General features: G+C 45.4%; 1 protein-coding gene across 7 annotated transcripts in view; it reads right to left on the bottom strand.

The window, feature by feature from the left end:
• The window catches only part of szt2 (SZT2 subunit of KICSTOR complex), a 442,490-nt gene that overhangs the window by 8,453 nt on the left and 413,493 nt on the right, over positions 1-20,544 (bottom strand). For 6 of the 7 annotated variants that reach the window (XM_050055637.1, XM_050055638.1, XM_050055644.1 and 3 more), the window contains 5 exons: positions 10,269-10,334; positions 7,375-7,588; positions 5,777-5,954; positions 5,557-5,679; positions 1,505-2,021 (listed from right to left, as the gene is read on the bottom strand). In XM_050055637.1, coding sequence (XP_049911594.1) covers positions 1,505-2,021; positions 5,557-5,679; positions 5,777-5,954; positions 7,375-7,588; positions 10,269-10,334 — 1,098 coding nt within the window. The remainder of the gene's footprint in view (positions 1-1,504; positions 2,022-5,556; positions 5,680-5,776; positions 5,955-7,374; positions 7,589-10,268; positions 10,335-20,544) is intronic. The other variant, XM_050055643.1, reaches the window with a different exon arrangement.

Below are 20,544 nucleotides of genomic sequence, written 5' to 3'. Positions count from 1 at the left end.
AAATATATATAGATAAATCTAACAATTCAAGTATGCCTAATGAAATTCACCAAATGTGTAAATTAATATTAGTGAAAGACTATTTATCACATTTATCTACTGATTCCTATGTAAATTTCAGATGATGCATTTAATCAAACTATTTTATGTGAATCATCGCATTTATCACATAATTGATTGTAGATTATGGAATTTCCGAAATGATCAGTTTATAGGAAATAATCACATGACATTTATCTATTGATTGTAGAAAATGACATTTAGCAAATCCCTCAATTCAGTGGAGATGAGGAAACCTATTAAGTGAATGCAGGTCATAGTGAACTGATTATCTATTTCTCATCATTTTGGAGTCAATTGTAAGCTCTATCCCTTATTATATCAAAATAAGGAAAATCCCCTTAAATGTATGTAATGTGCTATAGGATGAGGAACAGACAAACCACAATGGTGTGTGTCCCATCTTCATCCCTCACGGTTATGTCTCAACAGAAGCAGTCTCAGTAGCCAGAGGAGGACTTGGCAGCAGGTCAAGATAAAATATAAGAATATCCTGCTTGCTCTGTCTCTGTGTCTCTCTGGGTGTGTCCCTCTCCTTCTCTTGGATGCACTCCTTATATGGCTGTTGTCAGTTGATCTTAATTGGCTGTGACTTTACTAGCCAATTGAAAACAGAGTGGGGTGGGGATGGGAGGGCAATCACATATTCATGTGGTTTGGTGTACATATACAATCTTTTTTTAATGCCTCAGTTTCATTTTATTATAGTTTTGTTGTTATTAGTTTGATTTTGGCTTTATTGTTGCAATTATCTTATTTTTTATTACATTTTAATAAGTTTTTTAATAGTTAATGTTTTCTGATTAATTATGTTATATATGTGTAACTGTCTTTTAGGTGTCTGTTCTTGTCTATTGAACATTTTTTGATCATAGATGGAGCTAATCCTCACCTTAATCCTGCTACAGACCAGGATTGCCTGGCAGCATAAGTTACCATGGTTACTAGGCTGGGATTCAGGTTAACCACCTTGATGGAACGGAGTTGTGGCTCAGGTTGATGGAACGGAAAGTTTAGCTCGATGTATCAGGCTTAGCCAGAACCATGGTTTCCATGGTTACCGATGTGAGGCTCATTTTAGCCACTTTGATGGAACAGAACTCTGGCTCACATTAGCCAGACTTGGCCATTTAAGCCTGGATTTGCCTTTAGCCTGCTTGATGGAATACCCCCCAGGTTAGCAAAATAAGTGTGGCTAACCTCCAGGTCTAGAGGGCAGGAACCTGGAGCAGTCCGAGGACTGCAATAAGGCAATAAACCTGGTGAGTACACAATGTTTTACTAACCAAGAGGAAGGTTGGCCCAACTATAAGTTAGATCCAGATTATACTATTTTCTTACAATTTACCAGGCCTTGATATGTGCACCTAAAGTCTGAGTCTTGAGTGCTGACACGAAGGATAGTGGATGAATGTAAAATGAAAGGCTTAAGTGGGTATCTTACCAGTTGTGGGTCAATCTCCCCCACAGAGCGGCTCTGCACAGCCTCCAGCAACTCCTCCAGCTCGCTGAATGACAGCTTTGTCAGCTTCAGTTTGTCCAGGGCCAGGTGCTCTCCGTGGAACAGCCTCCTCCACAGGTTATCCCTGCGGCAGTGGCCCATGGCCTGCTCAACACTCAGCTGGATCTGTCTGCGGGCTGACACCACCTCGTTGTTGAGCAGAGGGAACAGAGGGGAGGGGTAGAGTAGCCCCTGAGCCTCTGGTCCACCCCCAGCCAGAGGGTAAAACTCATTGCCGTCGCTAGGAGTTGAGGCAGCTGCAGCTTCAGATGGCGTTTCCTCCCAGAGGTCCTGCTCGGCACCTCTTGACCCGTAGGCCTCTGCCCGATCTGGGGGGAGCCGGCCACTTAGCTCACCAGGCTCACGGTGGATCTGAGGAAGCTTCTTGAAACGGCGCATGTCAGCAGTGAGGCGTGGGAAGAGCTCTCTCTGACTTGTCATGATTACATAGAACCGCAACCTACACATAAAGGTATAGGAGTAGTATGAGAGGCATTAATTACAGAATATGTTCTTTGAGTTTAATATGTCAAGGTGAACTGGTCATATAGACATACATAGACTGCTTTATCATCAAGTATTCATTGGAAGCAGGACTGTGTAACTTTGGCTGAACAGCAGCCACTGTGGCTTCTGGTCATAACATGACATTGGATTTGAATTTCCTTTCATTTCCTGACATTCTTGACTCAGTTGCTTTTAAGACTCCATCTTCAGGTGAAAAGATGAATAAATGAAGCGAAATGGGACTAGAAGCAGGAAACAACACACAGGTATTTTCTTATGTTGTCTGAAAATATGTATGCAGTCAAGTTTCCCATACAGTTTATATCCATGTCTGTGAAAACATGAATGCTCTACACCCATTCTCCCCCTGGCTTTACAGAAGATACATCTACATACATACATCTATACCAGAGCATGTGAGTGGAGCGGAGCTGAGTGGGGAGCGGAAGGATTTTGTGTTGAGCGAGGAGCGGCTATTTTTTTTTTTTTTTTAAAGGTGGAGCGGAGCCTTATCTCTCGCTCCAATTTCGCTCCAGCCGCTCATGCCCCACCCAGAATGCATCTTTGCACCTGCACACACCCACACTATTTTCTTTCACAACTATGGAGTTTACTGTGTATTTCAGAAAAGAAACTGAGAAGAGTAAAAAGGTGGAATCACCAACTGATCCAAATTGTGTGAATTTTATCACAGCAACTCATAAAGTGACTCAGTAGTGTGTGTGGCCTCTGCGTGCCTGTATGTACTCCCTACAACTTCTGGACATGCTCCTGATGAGTCAGTGGATGGTGTCCTGGGGGTTCTCCTCCCAGACCTGAATCAGGGCATCAGTCAGCTCCCGGACAGTCTGTGGCGGGTCTTGGCTGCGTCAGATACACGATACATATTGTCCCATAGGTGCTCAATTGGATTTAGGTCAGGGGAACGAGAGGGTCAATCAATGGCATTAATGCCTTCGTCATCCAGGAAGTGCCTACACACTCTGGCAACATGAGGCCAGGCATTGTCCTGCACCAGGAGGAACCCAGGGCCCACTGCACCAGTGTATGGTCTGACAATCGCTCTGAGGATTTCATCCCGGTACCTAATAGCAGTCAGGATACTGTTGGCTATGACGTGGAAGTCTGTGCGGCCCTCCAACGATATGCCTCCCCAGACGATCACTGACCCACAGCTAAACCGGTCATGCTGGATGATGTTACAGGCAGCATAACGTTCACCACCGCGTCTCCAGACACTTTCACGCCTGTTACATGTGCTCAGTGTAAACCTACTCTCATCTGTAAAGACAACGGGGTGTCAGTGCTGGATCTGCCAATTCTGGTGTTCCCTGGCAAATGCCAATCGAGCTGCACGGTGCTTTGCGGTGAGCACAGGTCCCACTAGACTTTGGGCCCTCAATCCACCCTTATGGAGTCTGTTTCTGACTTTGACCCGTTTGGTCAGAAACATGCGCACCAGTAGCTGCAGGTATTGCCTCATCCTACAAGTAGTGACAAGGACATCAGCAGAACACAGAACTAGAGAAGAATCACTAAGGAAGGATAAGGAGAGAACAATTGTCTGGGGCCACCACGTATAAAACCATTCCCTTTTTGGGGGTTGTCCTGCTTTTGCCTCTTCATTGCACCTGTTATCGCTTTCATTTGCACCAGACGAGCTGAAACTGATTCACAATCACTTGTGCTTCCTAAAGGGACATACTGATATCCCTGAAGTTTAACTGACTTGGTGTTGTACTTTGTCCATTACGTGTTCCCTTCATTTTTTTTTAAGCAGTGTATTCTATTCTAAAAACTAGTCCATAACCGGGGATGTGTTATGTATAGAGGAATAAGAAATCAAAAACAGCATATTAGAGGAGATGCAAAATGAGAGCACTGTAAATGCACTGTGTAATAAATATTAATGTAAGACAAACAATGCACACTGTATTTAGAAACATGCTTTATGGCAAAATACATGTAGCATAGTTTTGGCTGACGGCACAGAGGCACGCGCATGCGCAGGGCCGTGCACGGGCACACAGGTACACACATATGGAGCATAGTTTTGGCTGATGGCACGGAGGCACACGCGTGCGCGGGCACACAGGGACACACATACAGGTTTCGATCCGCAAGTGTTGGAGATAAAGGCTTCCCAGCCAAACTGTGGTCCCAGCGGAGGTGTTTTCGAAGTGGCATGCGCAGCTCGTGCTGCTAATGGTGCTCACAGTATGAATGGGTAGTGGACAAAAACGCAAATATAAACAGTAGAAATGTGGGAAAAATGCAAAAACGGCATCGTGGCTGTCTGCACATGACCAAGATGAAAGCCTATGTGCAAGTTCAGAGAAGTAGGTCAAAGCAGTGAGGAGGAAAACGAATGATGACAAACAGACAGACGGACGGACAGAGGGACAGAGGCTTCTCCATTTAATAGTTGGATAGTAGGATGTTGGTGAGCAACCTCGTTCTGTGGATGATAAACAAGGTGGACACTTCCATCTGTGTCAGTGGTGATGAGAAAAAACAGTGAGTACTGGAAGGAGCAGTGAGTGACAACAACCTTACCAACATTTAAGAGTACTCTTTTCGGTGGAAATGCTCAACGGACCAAGGGTGTAGCCTAGGGTGTAGGTACCACGTCTGAAGGGTTATTTTTGGTTCCAAAGGTATTATACCGAAAGTGTTTGGTGAAAACGGAAATATCTCCCCATCTGTTCCTGAGTTATGATGTTAAATAATGACCAGAAAATAGCTGTATGCAGAATATTATGATGTCACAGTGAACTTCACCTTTGACCTTGTGAATATAAAATGTCATCACTTCCAATTTTATCCAGTTACATTTTTTTTAGTTAGTTTTGGCCAAAAACATGTTTTGTGGGGTCACAGTGACCTTGACCTTTGACCAAAAAATTCTAATCAGCTTATCGCTGAGTCCATTGCAACAAATATCAGGAAATTCCCTCAAGGTTTTCTTTAGATATCAAATTCACAAGAATGAGATGGATGCAATGTCGGTGACCTTTACCTTTGACCACCAAATTCTAATCAGTTTCACGTTGAGTCCAAGAGGATGTCTGTGCCAAATTTGAATAAATCCCCTCAAGGCGCTCTTGAGATATCATGTTCATGAAAATAAAACAGACAAGGTTACAGTGACCTTGGACCATTTAGTCGAAGTGGATGTTTGTGCCAAAGTTGAAGAAATTCCCTCAAAGTGTCCTTGAGATATCACACATGAGAAAGAAATAGAGACCTGACCCAATTTGACAGTTGTGAGAGAATGGGACAGATGGATGTATGGACAACCTGAAAACATAATGCCTCTGGCCACGGTTATCGCCAGCACAGAGGCATAACTCAGGCTGCTATGACCAGTTCTTTTCATTAACAAGTCACTATTTATTTCAATCATTTGATTAATAAAAATCAATTTCAGAAAAAAAGCCAAGGTGAAGTCTTAGTCCTCGTTAATATGTTCGTTCATATCTCATTACCTCAACAAATGCCTTTCCCCATCTGACTGTTCCTCAAAGGGGGCAGCATTGTGACACACCACTAGGGACACGTCAAAGTCGTCATGGTGGTGCAGGCCCTCCAGATCCTTGTAAGAACCCGAACTAAAGCAAGACAAAAGAGAATTCAGATGGGGTTCAAATGAAGCTGCTTCTGTACTGACAATATACTGCATACTTTCTAATTCTAAAGTATTTTTACCTGTTCCACAAAGCCACTAGTGCATACTCGTGCAGGTCAGGCGTCCCTTTCTTGCTGTCAGTGGTGACTGCAGCCTTGGACATGCGGAGCGGCTTCATGCCGTAGGTGCTGGCATGATCAGTGATATAGTTGTAGAGCTGATGAGCAGTTATCATCCCAGTGGAGATAGAGAAGCTACCTGATATACACAAGGATAAGAGACTCTCAAAGATAATCACTAGATGGCCTAGTTCTTTCTGCCCAACCACAGTGCTTTAAAAGCCTGAGCATGTAGTAGCTACTAGATGACGACACAGGTAGAATTAGTAGCCTCGGTGCTACTCTACTCTAAGTACCATTACTTAGCTCTTGTGCTAGTCTTAGGCTTGTTTATTCATTACATAATCAGATAGTTCTTGATATAAGTTTGAAAACTGTTCTAACTTAAGATTTTGACAAAATCATGTGAAATTAATGCTTAAGTATTGAGTATTTGTTTGGTTTCATAAACAAGGGCATGTGTATGTCCCACAACCTACAAGTACTGCTCTGGTAGCACTGCCATTTGCAAACAATACCCAGCCCGACCCTCTTACCTCTCTGTCACTGCTGCTCACATTTGTTTCTGAGAAGCTAGTTTCTAAATATCAGCAAGTCACAGGAATAACAGCATTATTTCAGCGTGTGTCCTATCAACAGAGATTTTGACAGATGTGGTCAAAGCCTGAGGCTTGAATTCTAATACACTGTAAGGCTCTGACACACCAAGCCAACGGTCGGCCGTTAGTGAACGTCTGTTTGCCCTCGTTGGTGCAGTGTGTCCCACACTGCCTATTTTATTTTTTATTTTTGGCCAATTCATCGGTGACAGTGGAGCCCATTTGTGTCACTGGCGGTCATTGGCAGTGCAGCTTAGCGCACAAGGAAAGAAACAGAGGTGAGGAAAGTAAACAAACCGCTAAAATCAAGAGGGAGTGAGACCAAAACAAACTTGTTATATGAGGTCGTATTAGTTTTCTTTGGCCATTGAGTTCTTCCACAGAAACATTTCCTGATTTTTTGTGTTATTTTTCACTGTTGCACGGTAAAATGTTCTGCTCTTTACAACATTGGATTGTGCTGTGTTATGCTAACTGGCTGACTAGTGTAAAGACAATCTTGCAGTTTCCCTTTTTTAATGATGAATACAGACTACTGCTGTCTGCTGGTGTTGAAAGTTATTTCCTCTCACGTAGGCGCAGAACATGCATGCTGGTTGACCATAGGCTGTAGCCTTTGTGGTGTGTCCAGGTACAACTTTCTGTCCGAGACACACCAATGTCAGGAAATACAACAGGGGGCCCTCATCACTGATACTTCCCGTAAATCAGTTTAGTGTTTGGGCCTTAGGGGCAATTAGTATATTTTTGCACATCTTAGGCCAAAGCCAAGACAGCAGAGTTAGCTAGCACTGTACTCTTTCTCCACAGAGAGTTAATCACATGGTATTCTAATGTATTTATTTGCTTGCTCCTTCAAGTGCAAACAGTTAGTGAATATGCATAATTCTGCTGATTCTAGATGTCCAGAGTACTGGGAGTTGCAGGGTGACTTTAAATATTACTTTACACCAAAGTCACCTTGGAAGACGTGGTTGCGGCCAAACTTTGGAATGTCTGGGTGATGGGAGATGAAGTCATCTAGGAAGTCTGTGAGTTGGTAGCCCTGGCGTAGCGTCATGTGACAGCCAACCAAGTACTGATGAACCACTCTCAGGTGGAAGTCGTAGCTGAAGGAGTGAACATGCATCAGGTCCCGCACCTTATCACACTCCTCAGTGAAGAGCATGGAGAGCTATAACAGAGAGGTGGACACAGTCATTGACAGCACAGAATGACTAGCGGCCAGTCACAGGGCAAAAAAAGTTACAGTCACAAAGACTGTAGAAGTTACTTTAATTCCAGGCTCAAGTCTGGTCATTTTCATTCACTAGAAAATTAATAGCATCTGGCACAAACAGGTACTTCCTCTGAATGGTTATCAGAGTAATCATCCACTAGTAAACATGCGTTGCATTTAAGGGGGGAACACCCTGCTCTTCCAACTGCTCCCAGCTTTGACTGCTCTGTGCTGTGTACCTTAAGGCTCCCCTGCTTTGTGACTCCTTGGTGCGAGCCTACTGTAACCAACGTTGATATTAATCGAATTTATAACATTATCTTGTTTAATCAAATCCAACACCAAAAGAGGCTGACAAAAGCTTTCATTGCAAATGTAAATGGCTGCAGTAAGAGGCTACGGTGAGCAGTTAATCACAGCACAGTAAGAGTTTACACAGAGAGCTGTTTACTTTCATCTGGACCACTTGCCTTGAACAAATACAAACAGGGTAAGAAAGAGATAAGAAAAACTGCATAGCTCTCCTTAGTGAGAGAAAAACTTTCATTTCTGCGTCAGTGTCTGGAACCTTTTACCACCTTTTCCCACCTCAACACTAGTTCAGAAACTAGTATAAGGACAGGAGAGTTACGCCATCATGGCTACCCTCACGGCAGAAATGAGGAATAGGAATATACTTTTGGCACAGAGGCATGAAAGCATGAACATTAACTTCCCGCTCTCCCGTAGTGTTCCTGCTGTCTGGCAGACAAATTAGGTGTGACCTCTTAGCTTGCTACCTATGGGCTGGGAGGCCACTGGGACGACAGAGATCTCTTGAGCTCATTTCCTGCATTTGTCCTCTTGACTGTCAAGCTAGCATTTATTATTTCCTAACCTGTAATCCCAAATGGTTCATGTTCTGGATAATTAAACACCTTGTGTAACTTTGACAAAAACAAATTGTTAGGTTGAGTCGCAGGGCTGCAGTTCATCTCCTGTCAGCCTCTATCAGTGGAAGTAAAATTAATGATAATGGCTATATTGATGAGAGAAACTCGGGGTCATTCAAGAAGAAGAGAATACACAAAGCTGGTTGATTAAAGAAATAACAGTTATGATAGGAATGCTTGGCGACATCCACTGACTTCTCACTTTGACGTTGTACGCCTGTATTTTCTGTCCTGGGGAAAAAAATAATAATAATCATGTTTTTCATCCACATATATGTTATTTTGGTGAGAAGTATGTATATTACACACAGGTGGCTAGTACAGTGATCTAACATACATTCCTAGGTCTTCCTTAGGACATAAATCCTTTAATTTTCACGATATCTTTAATGTGGTGGTAGAGCAGGGACTATACAAATACCAAAGTCATGAGTGACATAACATTGCAAATAATGTGAAATATAAGATTTCACGTGAAATATGCCTCCATGTGATTTTTTTGGGGGGGCGTCTATGATACCTGCTACCTCATCTGCTTCCTGAAAAAAAATTCTTTCATTCAACCTGTTGTGTTTTCACATGATTATATTTTGTAGATTTTTTTATAGTACTTATCTTTAAAAATTAGGTCCAACATTAGATGGCTGTTTCCATTTGTAAATAAACCTAGCATTTTGGCCTCTTTATGAATTCATCACTTTGAAATGTTAAACATGGGTATGTGTGTGAATTTATTCTTGAAACAGTGTTGCACATGTTATGTTAAATGTGACATTGATGTTTTTACACAATTTAAATTGCACAAGTGAAATGTCTGAAAACCACCTGTGCCATTATGTACTGTATGTCCTTAAATTCCTTCTTTGTAGCACATCCAATCACTGACTAGACTTTGAACAGAGGAGGCCCTAGAATTAAACTCTGCGGAACTCCTTATCATTTTTGTTCACTCAAGTATGTAAACACAAAATAATCTATCATTTAAAAAGGATTTGAACCCATTCAGTGCCAGGAAATCCAACCAAATTTTACAGTCTGTCCACATGATCATCTGTAGTGAGCAGAGCAGCAGCAGTTTTCAGCCCCATGTTATTCAATGATTGACCCTTTAACCCCAAAGAGATACAAGGACTGACAGTGGAAGTATGCCTGGAAGAAAGTCCTACCTCTAGTCAACCACCTGGCAACCAAAGATGCAAGAGGAAATATAGTGAGACTATCAGAAAAAGGGCAGAGGGGACAACAGTGGTTGAACGGACATTTAGAAAAACACAAGCTGAGACACCCACAACAATGAGACACAATGAGACACACAGCAAGCACGGAGATGGACAGCCTGTTAAAAAGTTAGGGAGGAAAAGGAAATCACAGGGGAGCATGACACAGGCCTGAACCTCAAAAAATAAGATATTCCAGTACCTGATATATGCCCAAGTAAAACCAATCTTTGAGAGCCTACATTCTGCTAAACCTGGTTCTTGCTTTACAGTCAAGCTGTATGTTGTAGCAACTGTAGCTCCCACAGGTATGAAAGAACACTTCATTGGACAATGAAACCTTTTCATTCCCAGAGAGGCAAAAACACAGACATGTAGATTTTGGAAAGGAAGAGACCAGAACTGATGGCAGCAAGCAGAGCAGTGGGGAGGGGTGAAGCCTGATTGTGGTGAGACACCCCTCCCCTGAGAATGGCTGGGACATACCGCACAGTCAGATACTGGGGTGGCATCTGGAAACGGCTTGCAACGAGGTTTGGTGAGGAGGCTGCCCTGATGGAGAGATGACATGAAGTGGGACTAGGCAGTCACACAGAGACACAGACAGATGGATGGAAAGGAAGACTGAAGAGATACTACAAGTATAAATAAGAACAGGGTTTCTCAAACCTTTTCCATACTACAAATGTGTAATAAGACAAATGGTACATACACATATTAGAGCTGTGGACTTCCATTTAATAAGACTGGTGTCCAGAGGTCAATATAGGAATACCATGTCTGTTGTAGATTGGACCATTTAACTATGTGTGGAAAAGATATTCGACTAGTTCAGAAGTTGACTACTACAATATTTACAGTAGTTAGTGTGTAGAACAACAGTGCCTGTACATACAGTATTGACATTCTCTCTGTTACCTCCACTGAGTTGTGGTCCCATGGGTCTGTGCACAGTATTGCCTTATTCATCATTATTTACCAGTGCATTGTCAAAACTGGAGGCCAGTTGCTTTCTTCCTACTGTTGATACTAAGGGCTCATTTATGCTCAATTATAGACACAAAAACTGAGATGGATAGAGCTTTCTGTCCCTATTTCATTCTATTCCATATTTGTGCACGTTTTCTGAAAGCTTACGTATATCAACAAAATGGAGCAGCACCACTGGAAATCGTGGAGGTAGTGTGCCTAGTTCAAGCGATTTTAATGGTAAATTAACTGCACTTGTAAAGCGCTTTTCTAGACTTCTGACCACTCAAAGCACTTTTTTACACGACATGTCACATTCACCCATTCACGCACTGGTGGCCGAGGCTACCATACATGGGAACACCTGCTACTCAGTCACCATTCACACACACTCACACACCAATGGAACAGCTATCGGGAGGAAACTGCGGTTCAGTATCTTGCCCAAGGATACTCTGACATGCAGACTGGAGGAGCCAGTGATCAAACCGCTGATCTTCCGATGAATGGACGACCCACTCTTCCTCTGAGCCACAGCTGCCAATCTATGCTTGTAGGAGATAATGAAGACATTTTAACAACAGCAAGGGCGGAACGAAATTGGTAATATAGTGAAAGGAATTCTCCATCCACATCTTGGAATGTATTTAATAGCTGTGCAGTGTTTAGCCTTTTGTTAGTTTTGTTTTTGTTGTTATAATGGCCGTTTTTTATTATTTTACACAGTTTGCTATAATACACCTGTTGTGTTGGCATGCATTTATGCGCCCAACTGGGATGACTCTGATTTTTTCAGTAATCTATTCTATTTACCTCCAGATTTGAATTCCCATCACCTCATTTTAGGCGCAGACTTTAACTGTGTGCTTAATCACACTGTGGATCGCTCTGCTATACCCACTAGACCACTGTCAAACTCTGCTCGTGTTGTGAACTCTTTCGTTGAGGACAATGGGATGGTGGACCACTGGAGATTTAAGAATCCTACAGTGAAGCAATTTTTTTTTTTCTCTGCTGCCCAACAGTCGTACTTGAGAATAGATTACTTCCTCTTAGACAAAAAGTTACTTTCTTGCCTCAAATCTACTGATAATGAGACCATCATTGTTTCAGATCACAGCTGAGTGGAACTGCAGCTCTGTTTCCCTGACCATGTACCCCCACAACGAATTTGGCGTCTCAACCCACGCTTATTGTCAGACAGAGATTTCATTAACTATATTTCTACACATATAGATATCTTTCTGGAAACCAACCGCCAATCAGGGACAAGTATGGGCACAATGTGGGAGGCTATGGAAGTGTTTTTTTGCGGCCAAGTTATATCTTATACAATTAGTATGAATAGGAGAAGGACAAAACGTATGACAGAACTCGTAAGCTTCATCAGCGACATCGATAAAAAACACTCAACCAAGCCATGTGCTGAGTTATATAAGGAACACATCAAGTTGCTGTTGGAGTATGACTCCTTGATATCTGTTTATATAGAGGACCTCTATTTGAGATCTAGACAGGCCCACTATGAGCATGGAGAACGTGCAAGTAAATTACTTTCTCACCAGTTAAGACAGTCTGCAGCAGATAGTTTAATATCAGGAATCACAGCAACAACTGGAGAAACTATTTCAGACCAGGAAGGCATTAATGAACAGTTTAAGAATTTCTATGAGAATCTTTACTCTTCAGAGGCTACTGATGGCCCTGCTATCACAGACTTCTTTAAGGACCTTAAACTCCTAACACTGAGCCCGGACGATGCTGCATCTCTGGAGGGGGATATCTCTAATGCCGAAATTGATTGTGCAATTAAAGCTATGAGGAGTGGGAGAGCCCCAGGGCCTGACAGCCTCCCCATTGAATTTTATAAGAAATTTGCCAGCAAAATAACACCTGTACTACGTGAGGTATATGCAGAAGCATTCCGTCTAGGGTCTCTCCCCCTTACCTTGTCACAAGCTGTTATATCAGTCCTCCTTAAAAAGGGTAGAGACCCAACAAAATGTGACTCATATTGGCCAGTTAGTCTAGTCTGCTGTGATAACAAAATACTTTCCAAAGCCCTAGCCCTGCGCCTGGAAACTGTCTTGAACAAAATTATCCACCCTGACCAGGCAGGGTTCATGAAAGGTATCATTTGGTAACCTTAGACGCCTATATAATATAGTTTATTCAAACCCTGGCCCTTCTGCAGAGGTCCTCAGATCACTAGATGCACACAAAGCATTTGACCGCATTGAATTTGACTATCTACTTACAGCTCTTGGCCAATTTGGATTCAGCCCTGGCTTCATATCCTGGATAAAAGTCTTATATTCAACAGCACAAGCAGCAGTTCGTACAAATAATGTTGTGTCAAAATATTTCCTCCTCTAGAGGGGCACATGGTAGGGTTGCCTCGTCGCCCCTTTTGTTCAACCTTGCAATTGAACCTTTAGCGGTTGCTCTTAAGGCTAGTTCACATTACGGCAGTAGTGTTTGTGGTTGTCAGAGTGACCATACGTCACTTCCGCTATGTACGGTGTGGTTGTTATAGTTACCGGGCGTCACTTCCTCTGTGTCCGTGTTCGCCCCTGTTCTTGTTTACACTAAGCGGCTGCTGCCGCACTACTCAACCTGCGTTGTGTGATTCATGTGTATTGTCCTCTATTACTGGCGTGGTGGCAGCGCTTCCTGAACATACGACCCGAGGATATTATCAACTACCGAAGTCATAACGATAACTACCCTGTCAGGGGAATCACAGTGTAGTGACGTCTACAACTAGACGCAGTTGAGGTAACGGTAGCTAAGTGCACAACATGGCTAATTCACACAGAGCACTGAAGCAATGGTGTCTTACCAAGACTGAAACTGTGAACTCTTTTGAGAACTGGCGCCAGAACCTGTTGTACACACTGTCACTTGACGGTGAATTTGCCCCATTTCTGCTCAATGGTGCAGAATGGGAGAAGATATCCAAAACGTCTCCATGCCGAGGATTTACAGATGACGTCGACCCAGTTCCTGCTGCCCAACGTCGCACTAAAGAACGCAAGGTGGCCATGCTGGAGCTCATGCTGGGACAGATTGCTAATTGCTGTCCTGTCATCTCTCGTCACAGCATTGTCAGAAACTCCATTTCCATTGACAGCATATGGCAAGCTATTCGCCTACATTACGGCTTTCAGTGCACTGGAGCCCACTTCATTGACCTTGCGGCTATCAAACGGGAACCTGATGAGAGACCAGAGGATTTATATCAACGTCTGATGGCTTTTACTGACGACAACTTACTGCATAAGGATTCCGGCATCAGCCACATGGGAGATGTTGTGACTGAGGATGAGGAGTTAACGCCCTCACTTGAGAACTTTGTTGTCCTCACATGGCTCCGCCTCATACATGCTGATCTGCCAAAGCTCATCAAACAAAGGTATGACACGGACACGGACACACTTCCAGAGAGACGGCCACAACCTCTACTTCGAGGGTCTCGTCGTTAAAAATCTTGACTCTGACATACTAGCTGGGATTCCTTTCATGGAAAAGAACGACGTCTCCATCAGACCAGCCAAACACCAGATATGTTTGGGTGAGGATATCTACAGCTACGGCACCCTCCAGACACCTATGGACAGGCACGCTGTGCGGCGCGCACATGTGGTCCATGCCCCGGAAAAATATACTGTGTGGCCCGGGGGGTACATCGAGCTCGAGCTGCCGTCTGAACTGTGTGATGTGGACTGTGAACTGGCTATTGAACCTCATGTGGACGTCTCGCATGACCAGTCAGGCTCATGCCAATGGCCTACTCCTACCTTGCTGCGGGGTGTGTCAGGAAGAATCCGTGTCCCAAATCTCACTGGCGAACCACGGCTGGTTCAGAAGAGCGACCACTTGTGTCGTGTTCGCGCGACATATATCCCCTCACTCAGCGACGCTGCTGTGCTGGCCGACCCCCCCAGACTGGTTGCGACGACCAGATCAGCCTTGTCCTCTGACCCTGTTGCTCTTGACCCTGATGACGTCATGCCTCCTGACATCAGGGATAAGTTCTGCGCCCTGCACAGAGAGTTTGACAGCGTGTTTGATCCCCACTTTAAAGGATACAATGGTGCCGTGGGGCCATTCCAGGCCAGGGTGAACATGGGTCCCGTCCTACCCCCACAACGCAAGGGGAGGGTTCCACAATACTCCAGGGGTCAGCTGCAAGAGCTCCAGGCTCAGTTTGACGTGTTGGAGGGCATGGGCATCTTCAGGAGGCCCGAGGACGTCGACATCACGGTGGAATATGTCAATCCTTCATTCCTCCTCAAGAAGCCTGGCGGCGGTTTCCGCCTGGTCACAGCCTTTGCAGATGTCGGCCGATACAGTAAGCCCCAACCCTCTCTGATGCCTGATGTTGACTCCACTCTGCGCCTCATAGCCCAGTGGAAATACATCATCGCCACAGACCTGACCAAAGCCTTCTACCAGATCCTTTTATCCAGAGACTCATGGAAGTACTGTGGGGTCGTCACGCCCTTTAAGGGTGTCCGTGTGTACGTGCGGAGTGCTATGGGCATGCCAGGGTCCGAGACGGCGCTGGAGGAGTTAACATGCAGAGTCTTTGGAGATCTCCTTGAACAGGGCCATGTGGCCAAAGTGGCAGACGACCTGTATTGCGGCGCGGACACTCTTGAGGACTTGCTAGCTGTCTGGAGGCGGGTTCTTTCTGCCCTACAACGCTGTGGTCTGAACCTATCTGCCACCAAGACCACTGTTGCCCCTGTACAGACCTCCATCCTGGGCTGGGTCTGGCGTCAGGGAACAATCCGTGCCAGTCCTCACCACATCTCTGCTCTGGCCCCCCACCTAAGACTTTGACAGGCTTGCGTTCATTCATTGGCGCATACAAAGTGCTGGCTCGCGTGATGAGGAACTGCGCCGCGGTACTGGCTCCGTTGGATGACGCGGTGGCCGGGCGTGAGTCGAAGGAGGTGATCCTGTGGTCAGACGAGCTGCATAACGTCTTCACCTCTGGTCAAAAAGCGCTATCCTCAGCACGTGCTATCACGCTTCCAGACCAACTGTGGATTGTAACTGATGGCGCTTTCAGGGGAACCAGGCCTGGGTGCTACGCTGTATATCACCTGCAAGGACACTGTGAGGGTCGCTGGCTACTTCAGCGCGAAGTTGTGCCAGAACCAGAGCTCCTGGCTGCCGTGTGAGGTCGAGACCTTGTCCATAGCTGCGGCGGTGAAACACTTCGCCCCTTACATAACCCAGTCATCTCAGAAAGCTTGTGTTTTGACAGACAGCAAGCCATGTGTACAAGCTTTTGAGAAGCTGTGCAGGGGAGAATTCTCAGCGTGCCCTCGTGTCACTTCCTTTCTGTCCACCGCTAGTCGGTTCCAAGTGCTCATCCGGCATGTGGCGGGGGCAGCTATCCTACCATCTGATTTCGCCAGCCGCAACGCGCCTGAGTGTGACAGCCCCACCTGCCAAGTGTGTGCCTTCGTCTGTTCAAACTCCGACTCCGTCGTGCGCCAGATCACAGCAGAGGATGTTGTGCGTTGGACTGCTAAGTTGCCCTTCACGAACAGGTCGGCATGGCTGGGCCTACAGGCGGAGTGCTCTGACCTCAGACGGACCCGTGCTCATCTCCGTCAGGGCACACGTCCTTCTAAGAAACTGACTGACATTCGTGATGTGAAACGTTACCTGAACGTCGCCACACTGGCATGCCTCATCGACGACGAGAGTAGACACTCTCGGGGAGGCCCTGACACGCTTATGTGTGGGCCTGTGCCCTCTCGATGGCCCCTTTGCTGTAGTCAGGACTGACCCTGCCCCTGGTTTTGCTGCCTTGGCAAGGGATGTGGGCCTCGCCGCACACAGATTGGTTGTTGAAGTGGGTAATGCCAAGAATGTCAACAAGAACCCGGTGACGGAGAGAGCCATTCAAGAGATCCAGGGGGAGATCCTGCGTCTCGAGCCTAACTGTAGGGCTGTTACCCCCCCTGTTACTTTCTGTCGCCACAGCCCACCTGAACAGTCGTGTTAGGTCACGTGGGTTGTCTTCCTGGGAAATGCTGCTTCAGCGTGACCAGTTCTCCCATAGGCAGTTACCTGTGGTCGATCAGGACCTCATCCTGAAACAACACTCGGAGTGTGTCGCCAACCATCCGTACAGCGTGAAGTCGAAGGTGCCCTCTGGTCGTGTGGCCATGCCTCCCGCCATCCGGTCCGGGGACCTGGTGTACCTGTACGGCGATAGGAACAAGTCAAAGGCATGTGACAGGTACCTTGTCACAAGCGTGGATGGGTCATGGTGCAATATCCAGAAGTTCACGGGGACTCAACTTCATCGTACCTCCTACAGAGTTAGGTTGTGTGACTGTTACAAGGTGGAGGGTCCCGGCCTGACTTCTGGGACTCTCATGGGGGATCTTGCATCTGATGAGGACGTGGACATCCCTGCCCCACACTGTCCTGATATCCCTCCGGCTATTGCTGAGCCCCCACCTGCTCCTTGCCCTCCTAACCTTGATGTCGTTGCCGAGCCCCTGCCTGCACTATGCCCGCCTCATGATGGTGGCATTGAACCTGGGGACAGCCCCCCGGGCGAGGATGTGCCTGCTTGTGCATCTGATGCTGCGCCTCGACGCTCAGGGCGCCAGCGGCGTGCGCCGCAGTATCTGGAGGACTTTGAGGTTTATCAATGAACTAATGTTTTGTTTTGCCTTGCAGGTCTGTTGTGTGGCCTTGGTTGTTGTGGTACCTGATGTTCCATATATATTTTTGATGTTCTGTTAGCAATGGGGAGGGGACTGTGTGTTTTGTGAGAAAAAGGGGTGACGCCAGTAGTGTTTGTGGTTGTCATAGTGACCATACGTCACTTACCGGGCGTCACTTCCTCTGTGTCCGTGTTCGCCCCTGTTCTTGTTTACACTAAACGGCTGCTGCCGCACTACTCAACCTGCGTTGTGTGATTCATGTGTATCGTCCTCTATTACTGGCGTTACATGGTTTTTCGTCACAGACTATTGCAATCTTTTGAGTGTTCATACCTGGCGACGTGTGTTTCTGGCATTGGGAGTCTCGCCAACTGCGTTACGACCTGTGTGTGCACACCACAAGATTTCTCCACCGAGCCCTCGCCGACAGAGCCCCAGATAATGCGTTGACGTCACCAAACTTTTTAACTTGGAGACGACACATCGTAAAAGCATGGATATTCTCTCCAGTGTTGAATCAGATCTGCCTCCAGGGCCTGGGTCCAAACACAATGCGCTCCCCATGATCCTGTGGATGCCACCATTGTTGTTGTTACTTGCCCGCTTGTCAGTGTTGCCAGATCTTGGGAGAGAAACAAGCAATCAGGGCTATGGAAACAAGCCCAAAAGAAGCGACTCCCGACACACTATAATGGGTTTAAATAACTTATTAGATGGATATATATAGAGGAAGGCGACGTTTAGAGAGCAAGCCCAAATAAGCAACTCCACTTTAGAAACAAGCCCAAAGTCACGGCTAATAAGCGGACCTGGCAACCTTGCGGCTTGTCCTCGTCACATTTCTTCCGTCCTCCTGTGTGCTGACGTGGGATGTATCCCGCCTCTCATTGGCTGATGCTCTTTGTCAGTCGTGTCACACTTCTCCAGTTTTCTAGCATGCCAGATATCCAGTCCCAGTCTCAGACAAGGGGACGACTTGCTCGTAGGCTTGTTCACACATGAGGACTTGTCATGGCAGACTATCTGCCGACTCACCTCTGACCTAAGGTGGCTCTCAAGATCCTCTGCGACGTCAAAATCGTGGTGAAAATCGTGTAATGTGAACTAGGCTTTAATAATAATAATAAACTTTATTTGTATTGCACCTTACTTAACAAAGTTACAAGGTGCATGCACAAGGAATAAAAAATACAGTGACAATAACATAGTAAAACAACAATAAAAACAACGTAACAACAATAATGAATAAATCAGTAAAAACAGAAGGAGAAAAGAGAACAAGAGCATAGATGCACTAGACTGCTGCCATTAGCAGGAATAAAATGCCTTTTTTATAGATATAAGTTTTTAGAAGAGATTTAAAATTAGATATGGAGCCGCCTAACTTGATGTCCTCAGGAAGATCGTTCCATAATCGGGGCGCATAGATGGCAAAGGCCCTGTCTCCCTTAGTCACAAGCCTAGTCCTAGGTATAACCAGTAGAGTCATTGTTCTGTTTTAGTTCATTATAATCAATGTGTTAAGTTTAAAAATCATTTCATGTATCTATTTTCATTCATTTCATTGTATTTTACAGAGAAGAGAACGTTAAAAGCGCAATACCGCCACCTACTGGTCGATTTTAGTTCAGCAGTCTATGTTTTGTTTTTTTGAATTGAAAACTTTATTAAAGAAGTGAGAACTAGGTCACGTACAGTATCTCACATAAGTGAGTACACCCCTCCCATTTTTGCAAATATTTCATTATATCTTTTCATGGGACAACACTATAGAAATGACACTTTGATATAACTTAAAGTAGTCAGTGTACAGCTTGTATAGTAGTATAGATTTACCTTCCTCTGAAAATTACTCACAACACAGCCATCAACATCTAAACAGCTGGCAACATAAGTGAGTACACCCCACAGTGAACATGTCCAAATTGTGCCTAAAGTGTCCATATTTTATGTGCCAACCATTTTTATCTAGCACTGCCTTAACCCTTTTGGGCATGGAATTCACCAGAGCTCACAGGTTGCTTCAGGAATCCTCTCCCACTACTCCATGATGACATCATGGAGCAGATGGATGTGAAGACACCTTGCGCTCCTCCACCTTCAGCTTGAGGATGCCCCACAGGTGCACAGGTGAGTTTAGGGCTGGATACGTACTTGGCCAGTCCATCACCTTCACCTTCAGCTTCTTCAGCAAGGCAGATGCCATCTTCTAGGTGTGTTTTGGGTCATTATCATGTTGGAAAACTTGAAAATGAAAACTTGCAGCTCAGTTTCTGAAGGGGGGCAGCATCATGGTTTGGGGCTGCATGAGTGCTGCTGCCACCACTATACTTGACTGTAAGCATGGGACAGTTGTCTTGGTGCTCTTTCAGCATGTGTGGCACCTTGGTGAAGAGCACCAAGACAACTGTCCCATGCTTACAGTCAAGTATAGTGGTGGCAGCATCATGGTTTGGGGCTGCATGAGTGCTGCCGGCTCTGGGGAGCTCAGCTCATTTAGGGAAACATGAATTCCAAGCAGAGCATGATCGCCCCCCTTCAGAAACTGGGCTGCAAGTTTTCATTATCAAGTTTTCCAACATGATAATGACCCAAAACACACCTAGTAGATGACATCTGCCTTGCCGAGGAAGCTGAAGGTGAAGGTGATGGACTGGCCAAGTATGTATCCAGCCCTAAACACACCTGTGGGCCATCCTCAAGCTTAAGGTGGGGTAATGCAAGGTGTCAATTTTATTTATAAAGCCCAATATCACAAATCACAATTTGCCTCACAGGGCTTTACAGCATACGACATCCCTCTGTCCTTTTGACCCTTGCAACGGATAAGGAAAAACTCCCCAAAAAAAACCCTTTAACGGGGAAAAAAACGGTAGAAACCTCAGGAAGAGCAACTGAGGAGGGATCCCTCTTCCAGGACGGACAGACGTGCAATAGATGTCGTACAGAACAGATCAGCATAATAAATTAACAGTAATCCGTATGACACCATGGAGGAGTGGGAGAGGATTCCTGAAGCAACCTGCGAGCTCTGGTGAATTCCATGCCCAAAAGGGTTAAGGCAGTGCTAGATAATAATGGTTGGCACACAA

This window comes from Epinephelus moara, chromosome 10 (genome assembly GCF_006386435.1).
Source record: "Epinephelus moara isolate mb chromosome 10, YSFRI_EMoa_1.0, whole genome shotgun sequence".
Lineage (NCBI taxonomy): Eukaryota > Metazoa > Chordata > Actinopteri > Perciformes > Serranidae > Epinephelus > Epinephelus moara.
This window is presented reverse-complemented; position numbering and strand designations above follow the sequence as displayed.